Source organism: Amyelois transitella, chromosome 18, assembly GCF_032362555.1.
Source record: "Amyelois transitella isolate CPQ chromosome 18, ilAmyTran1.1, whole genome shotgun sequence".
Lineage (NCBI taxonomy): Eukaryota > Metazoa > Arthropoda > Insecta > Lepidoptera > Pyralidae > Amyelois > Amyelois transitella.
The window spans coordinates 5,277,693-5,299,167 of NC_083521.1; the positions used below are offsets into that span (position 1 = coordinate 5,277,693).

At 34.7% G+C, this 21,475-nt stretch overlaps 2 protein-coding genes across 2 annotated transcripts; both read right to left on the minus strand.

Moving 5' to 3' along the window:
• Positions 1 to 714: 714 nt before the first annotated feature.
• Positions 715 to 2,200, minus strand: LOC106129202 (protein NDRG3-like). Its single transcript, XM_060949176.1, has one exon. The coding sequence runs from the start codon at positions 1,832 to 1,834 to the stop codon at positions 857 to 859; it is 978 nt and encodes a 325-aa protein (XP_060805159.1). The 5' UTR covers positions 1,835 to 2,200; the 3' UTR covers positions 715 to 856.
• Positions 2,201 to 8,858: 6,658 nt separating this feature from the next.
• LOC132902811 (uncharacterized) lies at positions 8,859 to 19,109 on the minus strand. The gene is made up of 14 exons (XM_060949233.1): positions 19,079 to 19,109; positions 17,398 to 17,458; positions 16,623 to 16,797; positions 15,818 to 16,042; positions 15,417 to 15,575; positions 14,458 to 14,592; positions 14,199 to 14,299; positions 13,359 to 13,487; positions 12,620 to 12,713; positions 11,991 to 12,149; positions 11,548 to 11,799; positions 10,395 to 10,572; positions 9,313 to 9,509; positions 8,859 to 9,023 (listed from the first exon to the last, which is right to left on the minus strand). Exons 1-14 carry the CDS (start codon positions 19,107 to 19,109, stop codon positions 8,859 to 8,861), a joined length of 2,061 nt encoding a protein of 686 aa, XP_060805216.1.
• Between the last annotated feature and the right edge of the window lie 2,366 nt (positions 19,110 to 21,475).

Here is a 21,475-nt window from a genome sequence, read left to right on the forward strand (position 1 = left end):
ATATAGTCACTGCTCAAATGCATAAGAAAATAAAATAATAATGACAGTTAAATAGCGTTTTATAAATTAAATATAATAATCAATGTAACAGTTATTAACAATATTACCTAATAAGATTAATTTGTATTTTATAGCAAACCCATTTTTAATAACAACTAACAAAAGCTTTCCAGCTATTAAAATGTAATACCCAATGCTATTGTAACAACAATCAGTTTAAATTTAATGTTGAAGTAAACTATTAAAAATTTAATTCTGTGCCTGCGTTTTCGTGATTATGCGTCCATTGTAATTATTACCATTATATATATTTCTGGACGAAGTTTCACCCTACGGCAACCTCCCGTAAATATGCTACTTTTTCAGAAAGAGGTAGCCTATGTGTTTCTTGAAGGTTTCGTCCGTCGGTGTGCTAATATCAACAAAATCGGTCCTGTAGTTTATGACAAACAAATCGTTCCTCTTTATAATATTATATACCTATTGAAAGTCTAATAATTTTGACATTACTTATATTTTATCAATTATAGTTAATTTTCGAACAACATCTCAGCCCTGTTTAACTTTAAGTAAACTTGTAACCTGTTATAATTTTTTTCATAATTTGCAGTCGCCTGTTTTTAAAAGATTAAAAAAAAAAGTAAATTGTACTATACTCGTACAAATCTAAATATGAGGTAATAAAAAATCACTTAAGCCATAAAATAAATTTTATTTCCATAAACATCTGAACAGAAGGAACAACGGTTTGTCTCTACACCATCAATGTGACTACAACAGTGTTGTAAAGCTCGCGTGTAAGCATCAGTGCATTCTATGAATAGCAGCGCTGCATTCGTTGTCGTTCGCAACAGAACTACCTGCAGTACCCCTCGCCCTGCAAGAACAGCCTGAACGCCTCCGCTATCTTATTGGGCTGCTCTTCCAGCACCATGCCACAGTCCGAGAGGCTCAACCATGACGTCTTCGTAGGGTCCAAACGACCATTGAATGTAACAGTATCATCAACGTGAAGTGACAGCGCACCTGTCACGTTCAAAACTGGAACTTTAATAGTGTTGCCTTCGCGGGCGATCCCCAAATCGCTGCGGCGCAGAAAAGAATCGATAAACATTGACAGATTCGTTGGATTCACGTGAGAAAAACATTCTTTGTACACATGAGCCAAGTCATGGTTGCGCTCTTCAGTGCTGCGCCCAAAGTGATGCCACATCAAATAGTCCAATGCTCCTTGAGTCATCCCATTCGATCGCAGCTGCCTTGTATTAATTTTTTGATAAAGCCATTCAGTCCACCCTGCCTGCGTAGAGGTACAGTTGATCAAGGCCAAAGCGTCAACCTTTTGGGGATTTGCAATAGCATACCGCGCGAGAATATTAGCACCGGCTCCTACGCCGAGTCCTATGAACGAACGTATCCCGAAGTGGCCCAAAATGAAATCAATTTGGGAAGCTAAGCCATCCATACTAGGATAACTGAAATCTTCTGGTAACGCTGGCGCGCCTTCTTCTTGTCCAGGAGCATTCACGTGGTAGATACAAAATTTGTCCTGTATAGCTCTCATGTCAACAAAATTAAAGAATGCTTGGAAGTTGGCGGCATAATTCAGGCCAAGGTCATGGTAGGTAAGAATGGCGCGCTTGCTGCGGTCCCCCCGGACCGCCACCAAGATGTCCCCGCGGGAAGTCCTCACCCTCTCCTCCACGCATGCGCCGTCGCTCTGCAATCGTCTGTCTGAAGGAAAATGCAGCTGGACACTCTTTAAATCATCTTCCAAATTATCTGAAGACATCATATTCAATAGAGCAATGTTTTCTTGTATATTCGATGGCATTTTTAATATATGGTTGTATTTATGCTTTGAATTTTTTTTGTTTTTGTCAACAACACGTCTATTTTTATGTAATATTGAACGCAGTTTACAGTAGGATTGATTATAACCTTACTTTGAGTTGTAACGCTAATTAACGTAATCCATCAGCGGCCTCTAGCGATCCTGTGCTTGTTACACGCATTGCTGTTGCACAATAGCAAGGTTTGAAGGAATTATTTTTATAAATTTTAACACGAACACTTTATTGTCACTTGTTATTTCAAATTTGGGGCAGTTTATTCGGCAGGGAGTGTTTTATTCTTGAGATTGACTCAGGAAATGGTCAATATTAGTTATTGCGGCCGGGCACGCGTTGAGTCCGAGCGAATGGCGTACTCGGGACTGTTCGGTTATGTCCGGAGGCGCTCGGTGCGCATGCCTGGACCAGTCTGTACGTCAAGTTGGTTCTAGGGACATGCGTCAGACTGCGCGTCGATTCCTTTTGATAAACTTTAGAATTATGAACCTTAAATCACTAGTTATGCTAAGTTACAAATTACGCTTCAAGACAAGTCTTTATAGTTGGAATTGATTAATGAATGATTTAACTTCACCTGAGCGCAAACTTTTATATAATTTAATAACGTAATAATAATCCATTTAATAACTTTTATAAAATTTACGTAATCTTGTACATACAATTGTTTTGTACAACCCACGACGTTTGGTATTTAATCCTATTTTCAAATTAAATTAAAAATTCCTTACAAAACTTGAATTTTTTTAAATTCTTGCTTATACCTATAAAAACCTCTTTGCCGGAAGGGTAAGCAAACTAATTTTTTCACTTAAGTATCTTCGATCTTTCACACTCCTTTCGCTTCATCAATTCGCTTTTATTTATTTATTTCAAACTTAATTGAGCCTCATAAACGTACAATAGTCCACCTATTTATAATTTTATGCTTCTCTACCAGTCAACCTTTAAAAAATAGCAAACAGATAAATAAATCCAGTGTCAATTTAAGAGATAATAAAAATACGCAAATATTTTATTTATATACATATACATAAATAAGAATTTAGATAAACATACGTAAATATAATGCACATGAGTAAGAATCATTTAGGTATTTGTCGTGCAAGCAGTCGATTTAGGCTTCTTTTGATGATATTTCGCAAAGCCATTTGTCTAGTGCTTTCATATTCGTTATACATCTACATAGCATATTGAATTATTTAGACCGTTTACTTTGCTGGATCATAAAAGTTTGTTCTGCAAACGGCTTTCAAGTGAATGTGTTCATTAGACGGCATAAAGGCGAGTCACGTAGCAGCATCAATCCGCCGCCCAATTTACTTTGTGCCTTCAAATATTTTTCTTCGCGGTTTTTTCGCTTTCAGTTTATTTTGTTAAATAAAGTTCTATTGAATCTATCAATGCTTTCTAGATTTGATTTTGTAAATATTAAAGGTTTATTTGTACCGCATTATTTAAGTCTGCCCATTGTGTTATACACCTGTATTTTGTACAATAAAATTGAAATAAATAGATACTTAGATAATATACAAGTGTGGTATATCCTACTACTATTATAAAGGCGAAAGTTTGTATGGATGTATGGATGTTTGTTACTCTTTCACGCAAAAACTACTGAACCGATTACCATGAAATTTGGTATGTAGGTAGCTGAAGACCCAGAATAACACATAGGCTACTTTTTATCCCAGAGTTCCCGCGGGATTGATAGGGTTTCCATGCGGACGAAGTCGCGGGCGGCCTCTAGTGTGTCATAATTCTATCACTACAGCTAGGCCACGTTCAGTTAACTCTCTCTACCCTGTAGGGGATGAAGTCATTATTTTATGTACATAAGTATAAATATCAGCATTTAGTTATTGACATAGGCTTATTTATATTTAACTGTACCTACCAAACAAAAATAAATGACTTATTTATATGATGCTACCTTATGTGTAGAAATTGTCACCGAAGCTAGTAAAGTATTATTTATTTGCATGCAATTGTCGCACTCTCCACGGCTGTATCTGGTCACATTATGGGAATAATCACGGTCCAATCCCAGGTATTACGAGCATAGCGGCTAAATGATATCACCTGAGGCGGCACAAACATACCTAATCTGGCTAATACAACCTAAAATCTGGACAGTGTATTCCATTTTACAATATAAATAATTTTATTCTATATTGTTGAGTATTGTCAAATATTCTGTCAGGATTTTTTATTTGGAGTAAACATTCAGAGTTTTAAATTCTCTTTCTCATCCAAGCGTTTTATCCATCATCATCCATCCATATACATGAGGTACCGCGGCTCCGAAGAGGAGGATTCGCAGGTTGTATTTTATTGTGTGATGTGGAGATGTCACACAGACTAAAGATTACTTATGCAAAAATGCTCCTTTACGATTACGATCGTGACACTGTTAATTTAGTATTCTAGGATCGTGGTGCCTATCAGTGCAACGAAAAATATCTTTTAGTTTTTATCCATCTAATTTTATTTCACGAACCTATTCCATTATTTCGTTACTTTGTGTCTGCGGCAACAAACAAGCCTAATCGCCAATAAAAGCTGCAATCCTAGCTAAGTGCACACCTGCGATTATTAGGTTTTAAAGCAATTAACTGACGCTAATTGCCCAAAAGCCGCGCTAATGACGGCGTTTGAATTTGCTTATCTTATTGTCAGAAAAATATACATACATGCATTATAATAACGTCGTTATCCCTTACAGGATAAACAGATCCAGCACTCTCGAAAAGACATTAATTTATTCCGGGGACCGACTTATTTAAAAAATTAAGTAATAATGACAAGAAAAATTAGCTAACTAATTAGATGAAATATATAGAGAAAATAAAAAAAAAAACAAAAAGAAGTATCAGTGTAATGATTTTTGACATCATACAGAGAAAACTAACAGACAAAAATACGAATTGCGTGAAATAAAAAAAGGTACAATGAAAGGACATTTAAATACACACTACACTAAATATTATTGTAGGTACAAGAATAACTTACATTCGAAATACAGCAACATCAACACGACTTACATAATTACTCGTATAAATCTACTAGGTTTGCAAATTTACAAAAATATAAAGGTTCTGAGGATTTTGTCGTCATAAAAAAAACAACATGTAGGTAAACTCGTCCATTATAAAAGCTACCAAGGTAGCAATTGCTTTTTTTAAATGTGTCGTCATATTTTATGAATAGTAAATATAATAGAATATAATAATATACATATATACAACAAATAAAAATAAGCATCACGGGCAAGTTAGCAATCTAATAGTCCTAAGTAATAACATTTGTCTTAAAACAATCACCTATGAAATTATTTGTGTCATAAAACAAAAATTTATCAATGAATGCATCAAATATTGAGTTGGTGAATGTTTTGTTATGTTTTGGAGACTGGCAACATACATGGAAGAACACACAAAAATATTTTGATTACTTTTAATTTATTTAAAGATTCTATACAATAAATCTATCACTTAAAACTATCACCAATTAATAGTAATATGCTGGATTTGTTATTTTGTTTTTTTATGATGCATTTGGCATGCAGTAGTTTATAAAAGATTGATTAAGGGTATCACAAAAATATTACCCATATTGCTACCAAAACCATCTGAAAATAATTCTATATTATATACTGGCTTGTTGAATTGCCCACAGGTGCATTGATAACAATTAAAGTGTCTCCTGATTTAATCTACTGTCATATATCATCTTTTCTACAGCCTACAAATGCTCGGTATTTTGCTTTCTTTGTTCATCATATTTATTGAAGAGTTTTGAATAATCACCTTGTAATTTAATAACATGTGTTTCCAGTCTGATCCTATTACCCTCATAAACCTCTTGATTTTCTACCATTTTTTTATTTCCCTATGTTTTTATAAGTTAAATAGAGAAATCAACCAGTGCAGGGTTATAATTCAATGAACTTCTTTTCATTAAACATGATTTTCTTAAGTTATTTTTTAATGGCAAGTGGAAAGAGGCCTGCCTACCCCTCCGGGAAACAGGCGTAATTTTATGTATTAAAAAATACATACATACATACATGTATTTTTTAATTTATATTAGATTAGATGGTGACAATAAAAAACAATAAATAATAACAGAAAATTAAATAAAATAATGTATGAATAAAAATAATTAAGATTTAATGAGAATAATAAGTAACTAATCCTTTTTAGAAAATGTAATGTTTAATTATATCTAAGTTATTATTGTGAATTGTAATAATTGATGTTTAGTGAGGCATATAAATAAAAACTTAAAAACTAGCATTAACACAATTTTACTTAAAATACGGCCTACAAACTCAGCCTCTACGTCTCAGAAAGTAAGCAAATGAAAATACAATTATAAACATAGCGGATGTGGTATACCATCCTATAAGTTTAAAAATAAAGGCCATATGGCCTGGTACACATATTTGTGCTTACTAGTTTTAAGGCGGTGAAGGACTGGGATCAGATTGGAGTGCAGACGTCAAAAAATTGTGAGATGCCCTTATATTGTAAGACCATACATCCTCTGTAGATACTATTGAGGTCTCTCTCCCGGTTGCTATCCGGTCCAACAGGAACAACTTGGGATTATGAATACCTTGTCCGGTTTCCGGTATACTGTCTTACTGCGAAAGGTAATCGATTCGGATCGGTGGAGCATAGCCTTATTTCCCGCTTAAGATAGGGCAGTCGTCCACTTAACTCATAAATCGGATGACTCTCCTTCTACCTTTTGCTACATCAGTCACTCTTTAATTTTCCTAATGCTTGTTTTCATTAAAACAAGCCAACTGACGTCATCCCTCCTTGGGAGTGCTGTTGTTGCACTAGGTGAAAACTTTTAACAAGTCGTTGAACAATGCCTGAAAAAGAATAAGCTTAATTAAAAACCAATCTAGGTAAGCACTAAGTCCTCATACTCTTTGCGCTTACGACAGTCTCGTTTGCGTCACCACCTCTCTGAAGAGGAGCCCAAGGTGCATTTATGGCCACTGGATTGGGAAAGACAGACAGATTGATTTAGCCTCGAAGTAAGTTTATCGAGTTTTTACGCATATGCATGCATGCACCTATACCTACTTCAAATTTCAACTAAATCGTTAGGGTCGTTTTCAAGTACGCGAGTTATTTAGTTATATTATTTTATAAACAAATATTGCTCGTTTCATAGTATAGGGAAGAATAGGATTGCACGACTTGGCTTTGTCCATAGCAGGTTGTTATACTCTTGGCATAGTGGCAACACTCACCGATACATACATACATACATACATAAAATCACGCCTCTTTCCCGGAGGGGTAGGCAGAGACTACCTCTTTCCACTTGCCACGATCTCTGCATACTTCTTTCGCTTCGTCCACATTCATAACTCTCTTCATACAAGCGGTCGGCACTCACCGATCGATAAAAAATTTCATGTTCGGTGCACTATGTCCGAAGATTAGCTCTTACAAACAATCAAAGTTACAAACTTTATCTATTTATAAATATAGTAAGTATATAATAATTATATATACAATTATTGTATACCAGTTTTAATATGTTGGACCAAGCCTATAACACATTTGAAAAACAGTTCACGTTTATTTTATCTAGAACGATATGAAGATTGAACGTACAAGTATATTTTCTGTTCAGTGTATATTTCTTTTTCCTTCAGCTGAACGGTTCGTTAACAGGGCGCCTAGGAACGATATCGATATCCACCTGGAATAGCCCAATTTAAAAACTGAGCGCGATTTATATACTACATACATTCTTCACTTCTCTAAACCGCAAGGAATAGACAACAGAATGCAACTGACATTTAGTTATCATGAAATTTCTATCTTCTATGTGTTAGACAGAGCTAATAGTCTCGTAAAGACTGAAATGCAAACATTAAACTATATTTATTTATTCTTTATTTTTTAAGCCAACAATAGGAAAGATCCTGGCAATTTAGAATAGGACCAGTACAGTATGTTAAAGTTATTAATGGAGTTATAGTTAGAATATAAATAAAAAGGATAGATAGAGATTCATTAGTGTGGAAGAAAAGTGTGTACAGCAACTGAGTAGTGAAAGTGATTGTTTAGCTGCGTATTACATTGAAAAACAAAACGCGACATCTTATCAACCGTACCATTCATATAGTTAGGATTGCATTGTCGTTACGCTGTATGTAGTGCGCCGTGTGGAACTAGCGGATGCTGTACTAACAAGCACTCACATGAAGCTTTTGTTTATTCTTGTTTTAAATTCGGCATTTTGTACAGAGCACTCTTGAGTATTACAATGCCATGCCTGTAAAAATCGGATAAAGAAAAAGAAATGCTATTATTTACATACATACATACAATCACGAAAATATTGAAAGGTCACGTTCAGCTCAATGATATAATTGAGATCCAAATAGAGACAGGTAGCTAGCCCATTGCCTAAATAAAGAATCCAAAGTTCACTAGCTCTATCCCTTAGTCACCTTTTACGACATCCAAGAGATGGAGTGGTCTCCTCTCCTGCTTGGCGCAATTTTTTTTTTTCTTGAACCTATTGTTTTTACGAATCCGCAAGGGTATGAAAATGTATATTCTACCTACTACAAAAAAGGTACTTAAGGTGTATGTATATTTATGTTGCGCTAGCACAACACACTAAAAAAATAAGAAAACAAATAAAAATATTTAAGTGATCAATTTTTTTTATTCCAATGTTTATTTCTTATTTCTAAAATATAACTTAAACATTTTTATTTTAGTAAAACTATTCGATCAACAATATTACGATTACCGAATACGAGAACCTTATCAAAGAAAGTATGTCACCACTGCGTTACAGAGATTTACTTTTTGGCTAAGCTTCTCTAATAAAATATGTTTATATTTTGACATTGTTATACTTAAATAATTTAATTTGCCCGTAAACCTCCTAAAGCTTAGTAGTAACGAAAAACGATTATATTTTCCACAATTTTATAATATAATCTTTATTTTTAATTTTTGTTTAATAAACGATACTGCTTGTGTCCACGTCGTGTGTTTGAAGCCAAGTCATTAAGGTAACAAAATTCTCGTAGTTCCTGTCCAAGCATTTGTCCTTGTCAATAGTTTGCAGAGATTGCAACAGAGCTGTGCTGAACTCTGACAATAGATCAAGTTGACAGGTATTCTGAAAGTTATAAACATTGTTTTTAATTGTTTTTAAAAACATTTGGGAAACTATTATATGGTAATGGCACACAGTATTACGTCCCTCATATGGTGAGCCAGGTTTTTACATGACACTCCCGTCTGATCTCCACAATTTGCAGGAGAAACTATTTCGGATCATGATAAAAGCTGCATGTGTCTATTTTCCTAATCGCCTTTTTCGACTTCCATGGAAATAAAATGGAGTGGTCCTATTCTAAACTGCCGGGAACCTCACGGCACATCAAACACTGTCTTTAATAATCTACCTCATATGTAACAACAGCAGACTGAACAACTCTGGTCAACAGGAGCAATTCACATCTTCTGACATGAGCAGCAGCGTCGCCAATCAAAGTGGACAGCGTGCGACCCTCGCCTGAAGCCAGGTCTACTATCTTCATGTCAGTGGGGGCGCAGGCTCCGAGGACATCACAAACTTCTATCCATATTTCTGTACCACCGTCTGTAAGATTAGTATTTTATTATCATCGACGTATTCTTACTTCCAAATAGTTTTAGCAAAGAAAAGGGAAGTTAATTATCACAAGCATAGAGGCAACAGTTTTAAAGAAGACTAAAAAATAACCGAAATGTAATGTAGTAACATTGAACTGGATTAGCTTATTGGAGGAATTGAGATTTATATAGTTGTCACTGGGTTGATTACCCATCGCCTAAAAGAAGAATCCCAAGTTCAAGTATTTGTCTTGATACGTGCATACAAACATATAGTCACGTCTATATCCCTTGCGGGGTAGAAAGAGCCAACAGCCTTGAAAAGACTAAAGGTCACGTTCAGCTGTATGGCTTTATGATGTAATTAAGAATCAAATTGTGACATGTTGCTACCCCATCGCTTACAAGAGAAATCCAAACCCTATCCCTTAGTCGCTTTTTGGAAAGATATGGAGTGGTTCTATTATAAAGTGAAACCAAAGTCTTGATGGACTAAATTAATAAATAAGTATAAAATCAAAATCATCTCAGTTTACCGTTGTCGATATGCTTATTAAAATTCCCGTCAATAATACAGAAATGTATCAAGAACGAATAAAATGCTTCTTATGTCAATGTACTTTAGAAAGGTGTAGATAATTGACAGCCGCCTCGTCATTAAATTTCATCAAAGAGCGTCGATTTAAAATGTTAATTTGATACCACGTTTACCACAGAATGAATGTGGATGAAACGAAAGAAGTCTGCAGGGATTGCGGGAAGTGGAAATAATAGTCTTTGCCTGCACCCCCAGTAATGAGGCGTGATTATAGACTTGTAATTTTTACACCATACATGCATAAACTTTTAACACAAGAAGTAAAATTATAGTATAGAAGAAAGAGAATTTGACCTATATATGGAAGAAGTGTTTCGACAGCTCGATGTTCCACATAGGAGGCCAGCAGCAAAGAGTCTTCTACTCCAACCCTGCAGTAGAAGTTATAGCGAAGGATCCCATCGGGATCACTGGCTGGAGGAGTACTTATTCTGAACACTGTTTCCAGTGCTGTTCCCGTCTCTGGTGTTATCTAAAATAAAGAAAAAATTGTATTAATTATTCCAAAAGATGAAAATAATAGTGTAGTATCTGTCTACCAATCTGCGGAAAAGGCGTGTTTGTTTGTTTGTTTGTAATATCTTTATTGCATAGAAATTTACACAGTAACAAGAAAAAAGTACAAAGTTATAAAATAAACAAATCACTAGCAATGGCGGACTTATCCCATAAAGGGATCTCTTCCAGTCAACCGGCAAAACAATAAAGGAACTAGATAATTCAGTAAAAAGCGGCAAGTCACTGTGTTTTTAGCAACAATATAATAATGTACTAACAGAAATACATATAATAGACATATACCTATCCAATAAATATATATGTATGTATAAACTTATTAATAAATAAACATACATAAACTAAGATAAATTGCCTGACGTTCAATCTAGGTGCTCAACTGGACAGGAACTTAAATACTTTATTTTTAAATATGTTGAGGGTCTGTGCTTTTTTAGTGTCCAAGGGGAGAGAATTCCAAAGCTTTGCAGCCTTTACGGAGAAAGATTTAGAGTAGGAATGGGAAGAGTGTAAAGGAACACATAGAAGAAGTTTATTGTAGGATCTTAGACTTGATTGTATGTATGTATTATTTCGGGACTAAATTTTATCTAATCGTCCTGTATTATTGATGAAGTACAAGAATTATTTATTTTACTTTTTTTCTTTCACTATGCCTTTTTTATTGAAAGCGAGAAAAGGTTGTTTTTTAACCTTATTAGATTACTTAATGTTAGATACAAGAATATTGGACCCCAGACCTCAAACAAGGTGGAGAGTGCAACTGAGAATGCGCAAATATGAGAGAGAGACATATGTAGGTATAAGGAGAGATTAATATTCTCTAGGTAGTTTTAGAAAATGCTCAATTGTGGTTTGTAAATTGTATTGTATTATATTTAAATGGTCTACAATACTGCATAAATCCAAATAAAAGATATCAACATCTTACCATCAGTTCCCTAGTTTTAGGACTCGTATTCACCATAAAATTGACATCTGCGTACACTACACCTTTTCTATCACAATTGAACGTTAGGGAGCATCCACACTGGGCAATGAAACGCGCGCGGCCTGCGACCGTCGTCTGTAGATCCGCGGTGACTGACCGCCATTGAGTTTCGTTGGTGTAATCTATCAGCTCATTAAGAAAATTCTCCTCCAATGACTGAATCGTCATTGATTCTGTTAGTGCTTCTCCGTACTATAATAGGTTGAATACAAATATATATTAAAAAATGTTAAAAATATTAAAAAACCACGTTCAAAAATTTTAAAGTCCCTTTATGCCTTTGCCATGCCCCGAAAGGTTTTATTTGTATGTCGAAATTATATACCTATTCATGTACTAAATTTCATACATTTTTAAGTTTGTAAAGTAAATATTATACTTACCTGACATTCTTCACAAGTATCATTGACCAAGACGTAATTGTAAAGGTATTCTTTAGAAGCAAAATACCAAGTCAAGATGCAAGTAGGAGGTACGTTGGTTACATTAGCAGTTAAACTGACCATAGTGCCTTCATTTAAAAGGCGCTTAACTGACTGAATCTGAAAAAAAAACTTATTAAAATCATCATCATATTTACGTTTCCCCTGAGGAAGACATACACGTTGATATGTCAGGTACATGCATGTAATCACGTCTTTCATCTCTTACGTGGTACACAAAGCCAAAAATCTCAAGAAGACTGGAAGGCCACGTTCAGCTGTACGGCCTTATGATGGAATATTGAAAATATTTAGATTCACATAGGAATAGATGTCTAAATAAGAATCCCGAGTCTTTGATTTACTTTTACAATCAAAATAGGAAGTGAAGAAACACACACTAAGCTTTTTCTTCACTACCAAACCAGCACAGGAGCCTACATCAGATGAATATACGGCTTTTTCTTAGTAGTCTTTTTCGCATGAATGTTCATGCGAAACTGATGGAATAGTCCTATTCTTAAGTGCTAAAAACCACGAGTTATAAGTTATTACACAAGTCAACCGAAAATTATATAATAACGGTTTACCTGGATAACTGGTAAATCAGAGTCCACGGCGGTTATTGTCGAATTTGTTGATATTGAGGTATCTACCACACTAACCATTAAAGTTATATAATAACTGCAACAAAAATATTTCAAACGAGCTAAAAACAAGATGAAAAAAATTTTTATCGAGATTATGCAGAATCAGGTGGTAGGATTCGCCATTGACCCAAAAAGTCCTGGGTTCGATCCCCGGTCAGGTCATGATGGAAAAAGAACATTTTCTGGATTTCTTAAATGTTTATTTTAGAATTTATTATGAAATATACTATCGTTGTTCCCACGAAAGACACCCATTCCGGTTTGTGCTCTTGAGGTGTGAGGACGTTCTGACCGTTCCCTACCTCTGGAGGACTTGCAGGAAATTCTGCCCATTCGAGTTATAATAGTGAATCACCATTCACTCGCCCTGTGGTGACTGAATTCCGAAGTCAAAGCGATCAGACACCCTCGGGGATAAATCGGGAAACTTTGAGCGCAACTGCGCCCACGGAGTGTCTCTTCTCAGCATTAAGATGCCACGATACCACGGGCCGTATTAAGATCCCGACCTCTGCATAAATTTCTGAGAGAGCAACACGTGGCATACCACACGTATGCACTCGTCGATAGACGCCACTTTCGCGTCATCCGCTATATCCCTTACGAGATTTCGGAGGACTTCATCCTCCAGAATCTTAAATCCAAAAATCTACTGGTGCTCGAAGTCCATAGAATGTACCGAGCAAACAAAGGCATTAAACAGCCTTTCAATATCGTACTCGTCGTTCCAGAAATGACGAAAGCCGCAAATGCTTTGTGGCTGTGGCTGTGGTTAGCAAAGGTGGCTGGTCCCGGACACCACTTTAATCTGGAAAACCGCATTTACGGTTTGAAACTACACTGCCCAAAATGTCGTTTAGAAATAAACTGACATTGTACAAGTTATGCATCCGCCCCGTCCTCTTTGTATTGCTCCTACGCATACAAAACAGATGTCTCCGTAAGGCCACCGGGCCCTCCGGCACACCCGAATGAGTGATCTCCACAGGGTCTTGGAAATTCCATCGATTATCCGCTACTTCGAGGAAACGTCCCTACGGTTCTTTGAACGAGCTCCCTCACACCCGAATCCACTGGTATTACAAGCTGCCAACTATGTCCCCGCAGTCAACCCAAGGTACAAAAGACCCAGGAACTTCTTAAGAAAAAGAAGTTCACTAGGTATCGCCCCGCGGCGTCAATGGTGGATCCGCCACTTAGTCAGGCCCTTATGGCGTTTGAACACTCGGTTCAAACCCACTCGGTGGCGTCAAAGCCGAGGTTCGTCCCACTTTGGGAACCCTTTGAGCAGCCATTGCGGCGGCAGGAGGCCCTTCAGGCCCCGCCACTTAAAAGCCAGGTGACGTTGCAAAACCCTTCAGGCAGCAACAATGATAGGTCCAAAAAAATATCGTTGATCCCATAACATAAGTCTCGAACTTACTTTGGAGTTACATCAATCTTTGTGAATTTTGTGATACCTATTTATATTTAATTATTTAAGTTTTTAAGCGTCCGGAGCGGATTGTAAAATACATACTCGCCGAGTTCCGGTAAGCCTTCTAGAAATAGAATTGTGTTTCCAGTGATATTTCCGAGATGAGCGCAGCTCTCATTTTCATGTAAACACGTCCACTCTAACTATAAAAAATGGATACATATTGTATTTAATGTAAAGTAAATAACCAATAAGCAAAAATTTTAAATTTTAATAAGTATTTTCATAATTCAAAGTTGATTAAAAAAATTCTATGTATGCTTATATAATATACCTATGGAATAATTTATAAAAAACCTACCATTATATCTTCAAAGTTGTCATGGTTAACAATAGAAGCATCCATACTAAATGCTTGGTTCGTGCTCACTACGAGATAATCAAAGTTAAAGTAAGCTTCTATGCCTCGCGGCGTCACTTTGAATGCTACTCCTGTCTGAAAACATAATATCCTATACATTGTTATTCTATTCTAGATATAAAACAGTTTTATATTTATTTATTTGTTAAAACTTCATTGCACAAAATAAAAATGTATAGCACAATTGGCGAACTTTATGCTTGATATTAATTAACTTAATTTCAATATAAATTTAATATAAATATTAGTCTAGATATATTAATTGACCTAATTTTATCCAGAAGACAAGAAAATCTCATGAATGTTTAAGTTTTTATCAAATATTCGCAAAGATATTCGCACGGGGTTGAAGGTCTTGCAACCTATGTGCCAAATGAAATTAAAATTGGTCCACGAGGCTGCTCGCTTTGGACCTACAGATTCTTGTCGAAAAAGGGACACCGACTAATTGACTGGCCTATCAACGCATAACCCAAACCGCTAGGTCTTTACCGGGATGAGAGTGCCCTACGACTTCTCAAAACTCTTTATAATTGTTACTACAATTAAACTACAAATAATAAAAAACTACAAATTAAAAATCATTGACATTACGGTTTTTAGTCGTATCTCAATTGGAACGTGTTCATTATTGAAAACAGCTTGTATTTTTGTATACAAATGTTTTATTAATAATTAATAACTTGAACATTTTCAAGAGAAAATTTCTTATAGCTGTCTTTAAAACGTACTCGCTAATGTTGCAGGTATCAAGCTATATTTTACAGAGTATAATATGAAAATTTTTAAAAGATTGGTTGAGTAGATAACGCGTGAACAGACAACAAATATAAACTTACTTTCGCATTTATATGTAGTAGCGATATTTTGAAAAATTTATAATAAAAACTTGTTTTCACCTGCGTAATATGGTGCCCATCAGTATTCTGGATTAGTTGGCAGTTGACATTGTAAGTGGAACCAGCTTTCAGAGTATCCCGAGGGATTTGAAGCCGCGCCCCGTCTGTTTGGGAAACACCAACAGTGTCGCCGTTCTCGCTTGTTATTGACCATATAAACTGTAATATATATATGTTAAATAATAAACTTAAAGCGTTATCATAACAGTGGCAAATAAAGAACAGAATACCACCTCAGTAATCTCACCTCTTTGTGTAAACAAATATTGAAAAATTAAACACATTACACACAGGTGTAAAAGTCGTCTTTAGAAAAACCAAGAAACTATGAGGTCAGTTCCTCCGCAGGCGACTGTACATACTAAAAATATTTCTTGTACATTGGTAACTCTAACACTCACATAGTAGTCTTGAGTTGGAAAACAAGCCGTAACTTGCGCTTCCAGGTCAAACTCCACGTCCACATACGTTTCCTGGCCACCCACTAAGATGATGGACATCATATCGTTTCTCCCTTCTATTAGCAGTTTTTGGTCCCCTTGAGTGTTATCGATGTGAAATGATTTGGGATCAGCATCAGTTCCTACCTCAGACACGTAGAAGGTGTAGTCAACACCGCTTAGTAGCTGAAATAAATGTTTATTTCCGTAGGTCACAGATGGCGCCGTAAATATATTTTATAAAATTTAACATTTCACTACAATATATCAAGTCTATTCTATACTAATATTATAAAGCTGAAGAGTTTGTTTGTTTAACGCGCTAATCTCAGGAACTACTGGTTCGTATTGAAAAATTATTTTTGCGTTGAATAGACCATTTATCGAGGAAGGCTTTAGGCTAAATAACATCACGCTGCAACTATAAGAAGCAAATAAATAATGGAATATGTGAAAAAAACGGGGAAAATTATTTATCTTTGGCTACAATGATGCCCAAAATAACTATTTCATTGGAACGAAGTCGCGGGCACCGCTAGTTAGTTTATTTGAATGTGTATTTTCTTTGCAAAACAGCTTAGTATATATTAATTATAAACTTTGTAGAAATAGTAACCATTTTTCTAGTTTTATAAATATTGTTTTAACATAAATAAAACGAGAGTTAATCTACTAGGTGCTACCACTATCAAGTGATGTTTTAGAGAACTATTTGCTACATGTGAATGTATTTTAAGCAATCAGTATAAAATTAAGAAACTCTAACCTCACTGTTCTCGATGACATAGACCGAGGGCTCCGCTTGAGGCGCATTCAGTTGCGCTTGAAGCGCTCGGACCGTTTTCCATAGCATCAAGGTGAAGCGCTGTGTCGGCGCTTTAAGCGGTTTCCACCTTACAGTCCACAGGTATTGCAGGTCCTGACCGATGCTGCTTTGTAATCTAAGAGCAAATACACATTAAATAAAATAAGCGTAGTTCCAATTTTAGAGCCACGTATCAAATATGTATAATTATCATTTCGATTGCTACCGCATACCTATGTTAGTTTTAAGGATTTGTTATTGTTATATTTGTTTGTGTTTGTAGCACTGTCGAAAAAACATTTTACACAAAACCTTAAATGATAAATTTCTGTACATTGAATATATAAAATTATAAAAAAAATTGCAATGAAGAAACAGTAATGGAATAAGAACTAAAAAATTAAAAAAAAACTTTACTTCTAGGTGGATTTGAATGAAACTTTTTTTTATATTTTGAGGACAGTAACTCCTGATGACGAATCATGATGGTCGAGTTAAACTATATGTTTATAAAAATATGTATTGTGAAAATGTTTGCACTAGTAATGTGTGGTGCAGCAATAGGACATTTTCTCCCTTCCAGCTAAACGTGTCTTGCGAATCTTTTTGAAACTTAAGACCGTAAGTGGTAAATTAAGTCTAGCTTTTGTATTTATTTATATCAAAACATTTTATCGCAGAACTTTTATTTGTGACTTTATCATTTAAACATATGTTTAAAATTTGTGTTACTTACGTGATCACAGTATTGTCAGGTTTCTCGATGACTGCATCTTTATCTTTTGGACAAATAAATTCTGGAGCAAGTATGCGAAATCGGGAAACACCAGAATCGGCGTGCTAATTATATTTAGAAAAAAAAAATAGAATTTCAAAACGTATCTAGATTAAAGTAGAATAGAATAGATTTATTTTCAAAATTGAATACCACTTATCACTTATTGACTTTACAGCACTTAAATCTTATTATATCTACGATATACCTATTATAAAAATACACATATCAATAAAGCTATGATTAGTTATTTTTCACGTTTTAAAAGAACTGTGACCTTTTTATTTTAACGCAGATTGAACGCTACGACGAAAAAGCTAACTGGCAATAACAACAACGTTATATTTGCATCACGAATAGTAAAATGCTTACCACTAGAATTAAAACAATTGTGAAAATTATCAGACTAAAAATATGGTTCATTATTGATTTCTACTTTTTGAATAATAGCTTAGGCTTAGATGTTACTATTTGATCGAGCGGCTAAAACAGAAATGGTTATTATACCGCAATATTGTAGCAGTATGTTGCATGCAAGCATGCAATACAAATCGATAAGGCTTTGTTCCTCTGTCATTATCATCATTGCACTTATACTAATATATTAATCAGGTACCTACCCTCGCGAGGAAGACAGTTTTGAAAATAACGGAACAAGGCCACGTTCAACTGTATGGCTCAATAATCCATTAATTCATACATATAACAATGTGCGTGAGCGACTGTCAGATCACACACACTAAGAGAAAATTTAGCGTAATTCCCGCGGGAACGGGAATTAACGGACTTTTTGCTAAACGTAGAATAAATAGATATCTCTTGGATAGGCATGTGACATCTTCGATCTTTACCTACAGATAAAAAGAATTGAAAGGAATAAACCCCAAAACTACGGGTTTATAATGGAAAATAATAAAAAAAAGGAAATAAAAACAAAAAGTGTGTCAACATATTTTATTTCATTTTGTATTGCACTTGCTTAAATTAACTTTTTTACAAATATTTAGTTACAGTTTGCAATTTGATCAGCCTTTAATACATCTAATGATAAAAACATACTATTATATCACTGTTACAACAGTAACATGATGTCTTAGCACTGCTACGACGATGCTACGACTCATGAATGACTATGACCAAGGGGTTTAAATTAAAATAATATTTTATTTTTAGTTTGTAGTTTAGGTATTTTACTTTATTTTTATTGGGTAGTTTTATTGTTAATATAGTTTAATTACATATTTGTAATATAATTTTTTTTAATATGTAAATTCATAAATTATAATTTTAGTATTCATTATAAAAAAAAACAACCAAAAAAAATAAAAATAATAGTAGATGAACTAGTAACAAGGTACATTTTTTAAATCTAGATTACATCTTTAAGGCTGGAGCTACCCCGTAATAACTAGATGCATAAAGTTTCACAAAATCTCGAGTACAGAACATTTAAGTCTGATCTGATCATACAAACCTTGTGGATGTCATGAGTCAGTGCGATTGACTGTATTTTATTTTTTGATGAACGCTTATTTATTTCTTGTTTCAGAGCGAACCTAGATAAAGACGAGTACGAGGAGGACCTTGCAATAGACAAAATATATGATTTTAAATTATTTAAGAATGCGGTATTAGTACCAACCTTCCACCACCTTAATTTCTAGGATTAGCATTAACAACTCCAAAGGAAAAGCTCTTGCGCAAGAAAATGGCGGTCAAAACATTACTATTTCAATCTGTTTTGATAAATCATAATAACTGCTGTCCTTGCATGAGACACGTGTCACTCACATTCACTAATACATGGGCAATGAATTAATTATTATAAAAGGGGGAACGTCAGAGTATAACGCTTTGCTGAGCTGACCACTTATCGAAAGTTGCAAACAGAATAGTACATCAAAATGCAGGCAAGAGTATACACATACACGTGTTATATAAAACACAATCTGGCGTAAATTTTAAACTAATCTTCAGCATTACTAAAGTGCAATCCTTATATAAACCGCCTTTTGTACAATAGTTGTATGTTTACTTCTTAATACATATTTAAATATACTTTTGTACTCAGTTAGTCCTTTGAAATAGAAAATAACAATTGTGCTAAGGTCTCACTACGCTTGTGAAAGCAGAGTTGATGGCAGTAGGCACTAACACGAATATATATATATATACTTTAATATATTTATGCTGCTCGTTTAGTATGCTGAGCTAGCTAGACTCCATAAGTACATCAAAATGCAGGAAAGAACATAATCCACGTGTTATATAAAACACAATCTGCGTTAATCCCACTGTTACATACTTACCTCTCCGGCTTGGGTAAATAATATTAGTTCAAACGTCGCGCACACGACAGTTAAGCTTGGAACAGCTTTCGGTTATATTAATAGACAACGCCATTCCACAACAGTGAATAGTCTGTGTCGGTAGCTAAAAGAGGGAAATTTCCTTAATCATTCCTATTCGGTTCAAAAAGAAGAGTTTTCGTTCGACGTTCCGCAGAAGAAAAGATGATGCCACAGTGTGTAGTCCCGACTGTCAAGCATGGTGGTGGATCTGTTATGGTCTGGGGTTGTTTCTCAGGTTATGGTACTGAAATCTGGTCCAAATTAAAGACATTATGAAAAAAAGAGCAGTATAAAATAATTTTGGAGAAAAATGCTATTCCCTCCGGGACTAAAATTAATCGGCAAAGGATTTATTTTCCAACAAGACAATGATCCAAAACACAGTTCAAAATTATGAAGAGGCTATTTAGACATAAAACAGTCGGAAAAAGTGTTGGAAAACATGACATGGCCACCCCAAAGCCCTGATCATTACCCTATAGAGCTTTTGTGGGAAGAGCTTGACCGAAACGTTCGGGAAAAATGTCCTTCTTCACAGCAAGCCATGTGGAATGCATTAGAAGAAAGTTGGAGAAATTACTCGGAAGAAACTATGAATAAATTAATTGCTCGCATGCCAAGATTGGTAAATGCAAAGGAGGATATTTTGATGAAAAATGTGTTTAAACTCTCTTGTGTGTGTTTTCTTTAGAACATTATATTCATTAAGACTTAACGTAATTTTTTAATTTTAAGTGTTGTATGTAATATGGAAATAAAAATTGTTTTTCATAAAGTTTTAAATATATTGTGTTTTATTTATTTTCTTATTTTTTTTAGTGGTCTCAAACATTTGAGCGGCAGTGTATCATTGTTCATTGTTTTAATAAAAATCGAAATTGTAAAAAATTGTTTTTAAGGCAAGTAGCTTAATTTATAACCAACTCAAATATAATTGTGTTATAAGTATATAACACAAGTATACCTGGTGACTCTTATATATATTTAATAAGTGAGATTGACTACTGTGCCACTTTGGATGATAACTCCTCTGTTACAAAAAGGAACACGAAAGAAAACACGTACAAATTAATTGACATTAGTGTTAAATCCAAATGTAAATTAATTTATGATATGTCATTATACATAGTACATACTAAATTGAAATGTACAACTACTATTTGTATTTGAACTTATTCTATCTATCTTATCGATTTTTTAATAATTATCATCACTAATTTTGTGAAAGTATTTTAAACTATTATTTTATCGCAAAATAATCAACCAGAGAGGAAGCGTGGTCGGCCAGTTGGAAAATCCCTTGGTTAGTATGAAGAACAACACTTTTTATTTAATATAGAAACAATAATTTCAATCAAGGTAAAGTGAGTCAAGCGACAACAAAATTTTCTTTTTCCACTTAAAATGTGTAAATTTCACAACACTAACCCCAAAAACTTGTATCGTTACAGAGCTCAGCTGAAACGATAGTGAGCAAGGCATGCGATGAGCACGTGCGAATGTTGTGCTTCCCTTATTTAATCGATTGATAACGTTACAGTAACAGACAATGAACGAAAATATATGAATCGATGCAAATAAGAACCTAAGGCTCGAACAACATATTGCTGAGAGTCTAAATAACTGTGATGACTTAACCGGGCAGCTCAACCAACTTAATTTAGTGATTATTTCCGCCAGTGCGGTCC

What these genes read in the sequence shown, in the direction of transcription:
- LOC106129202 (XM_060949176.1), bottom strand. Translation starts at nt 1,834, where the DNA reads ATGCCATCGAATATACAAGAAAACATTGCTCTATTGAATATGATGTCT.
- LOC132902811 (XM_060949233.1), bottom strand. Translation starts at nt 19,109, where the DNA reads ATGCTAATCCTAGAAATTAAGGTGGTGGAAG. An exon ending in TTCCAACTCAAGACTACTAT is followed by an intron (nt 15,576 to 15,817) that starts GTGAGTGTTAGA and finishes TATATATTACAG; the next exon opens with TTTATATGGTCAATAACAAG. An exon ending in ATACTTGTGAAGAATGTCAG is followed by an intron (nt 11,800 to 11,990) that starts GTAAGTATAATA and finishes AACCTATTATAG; the next exon opens with TACGGAGAAGCACTAACAGA.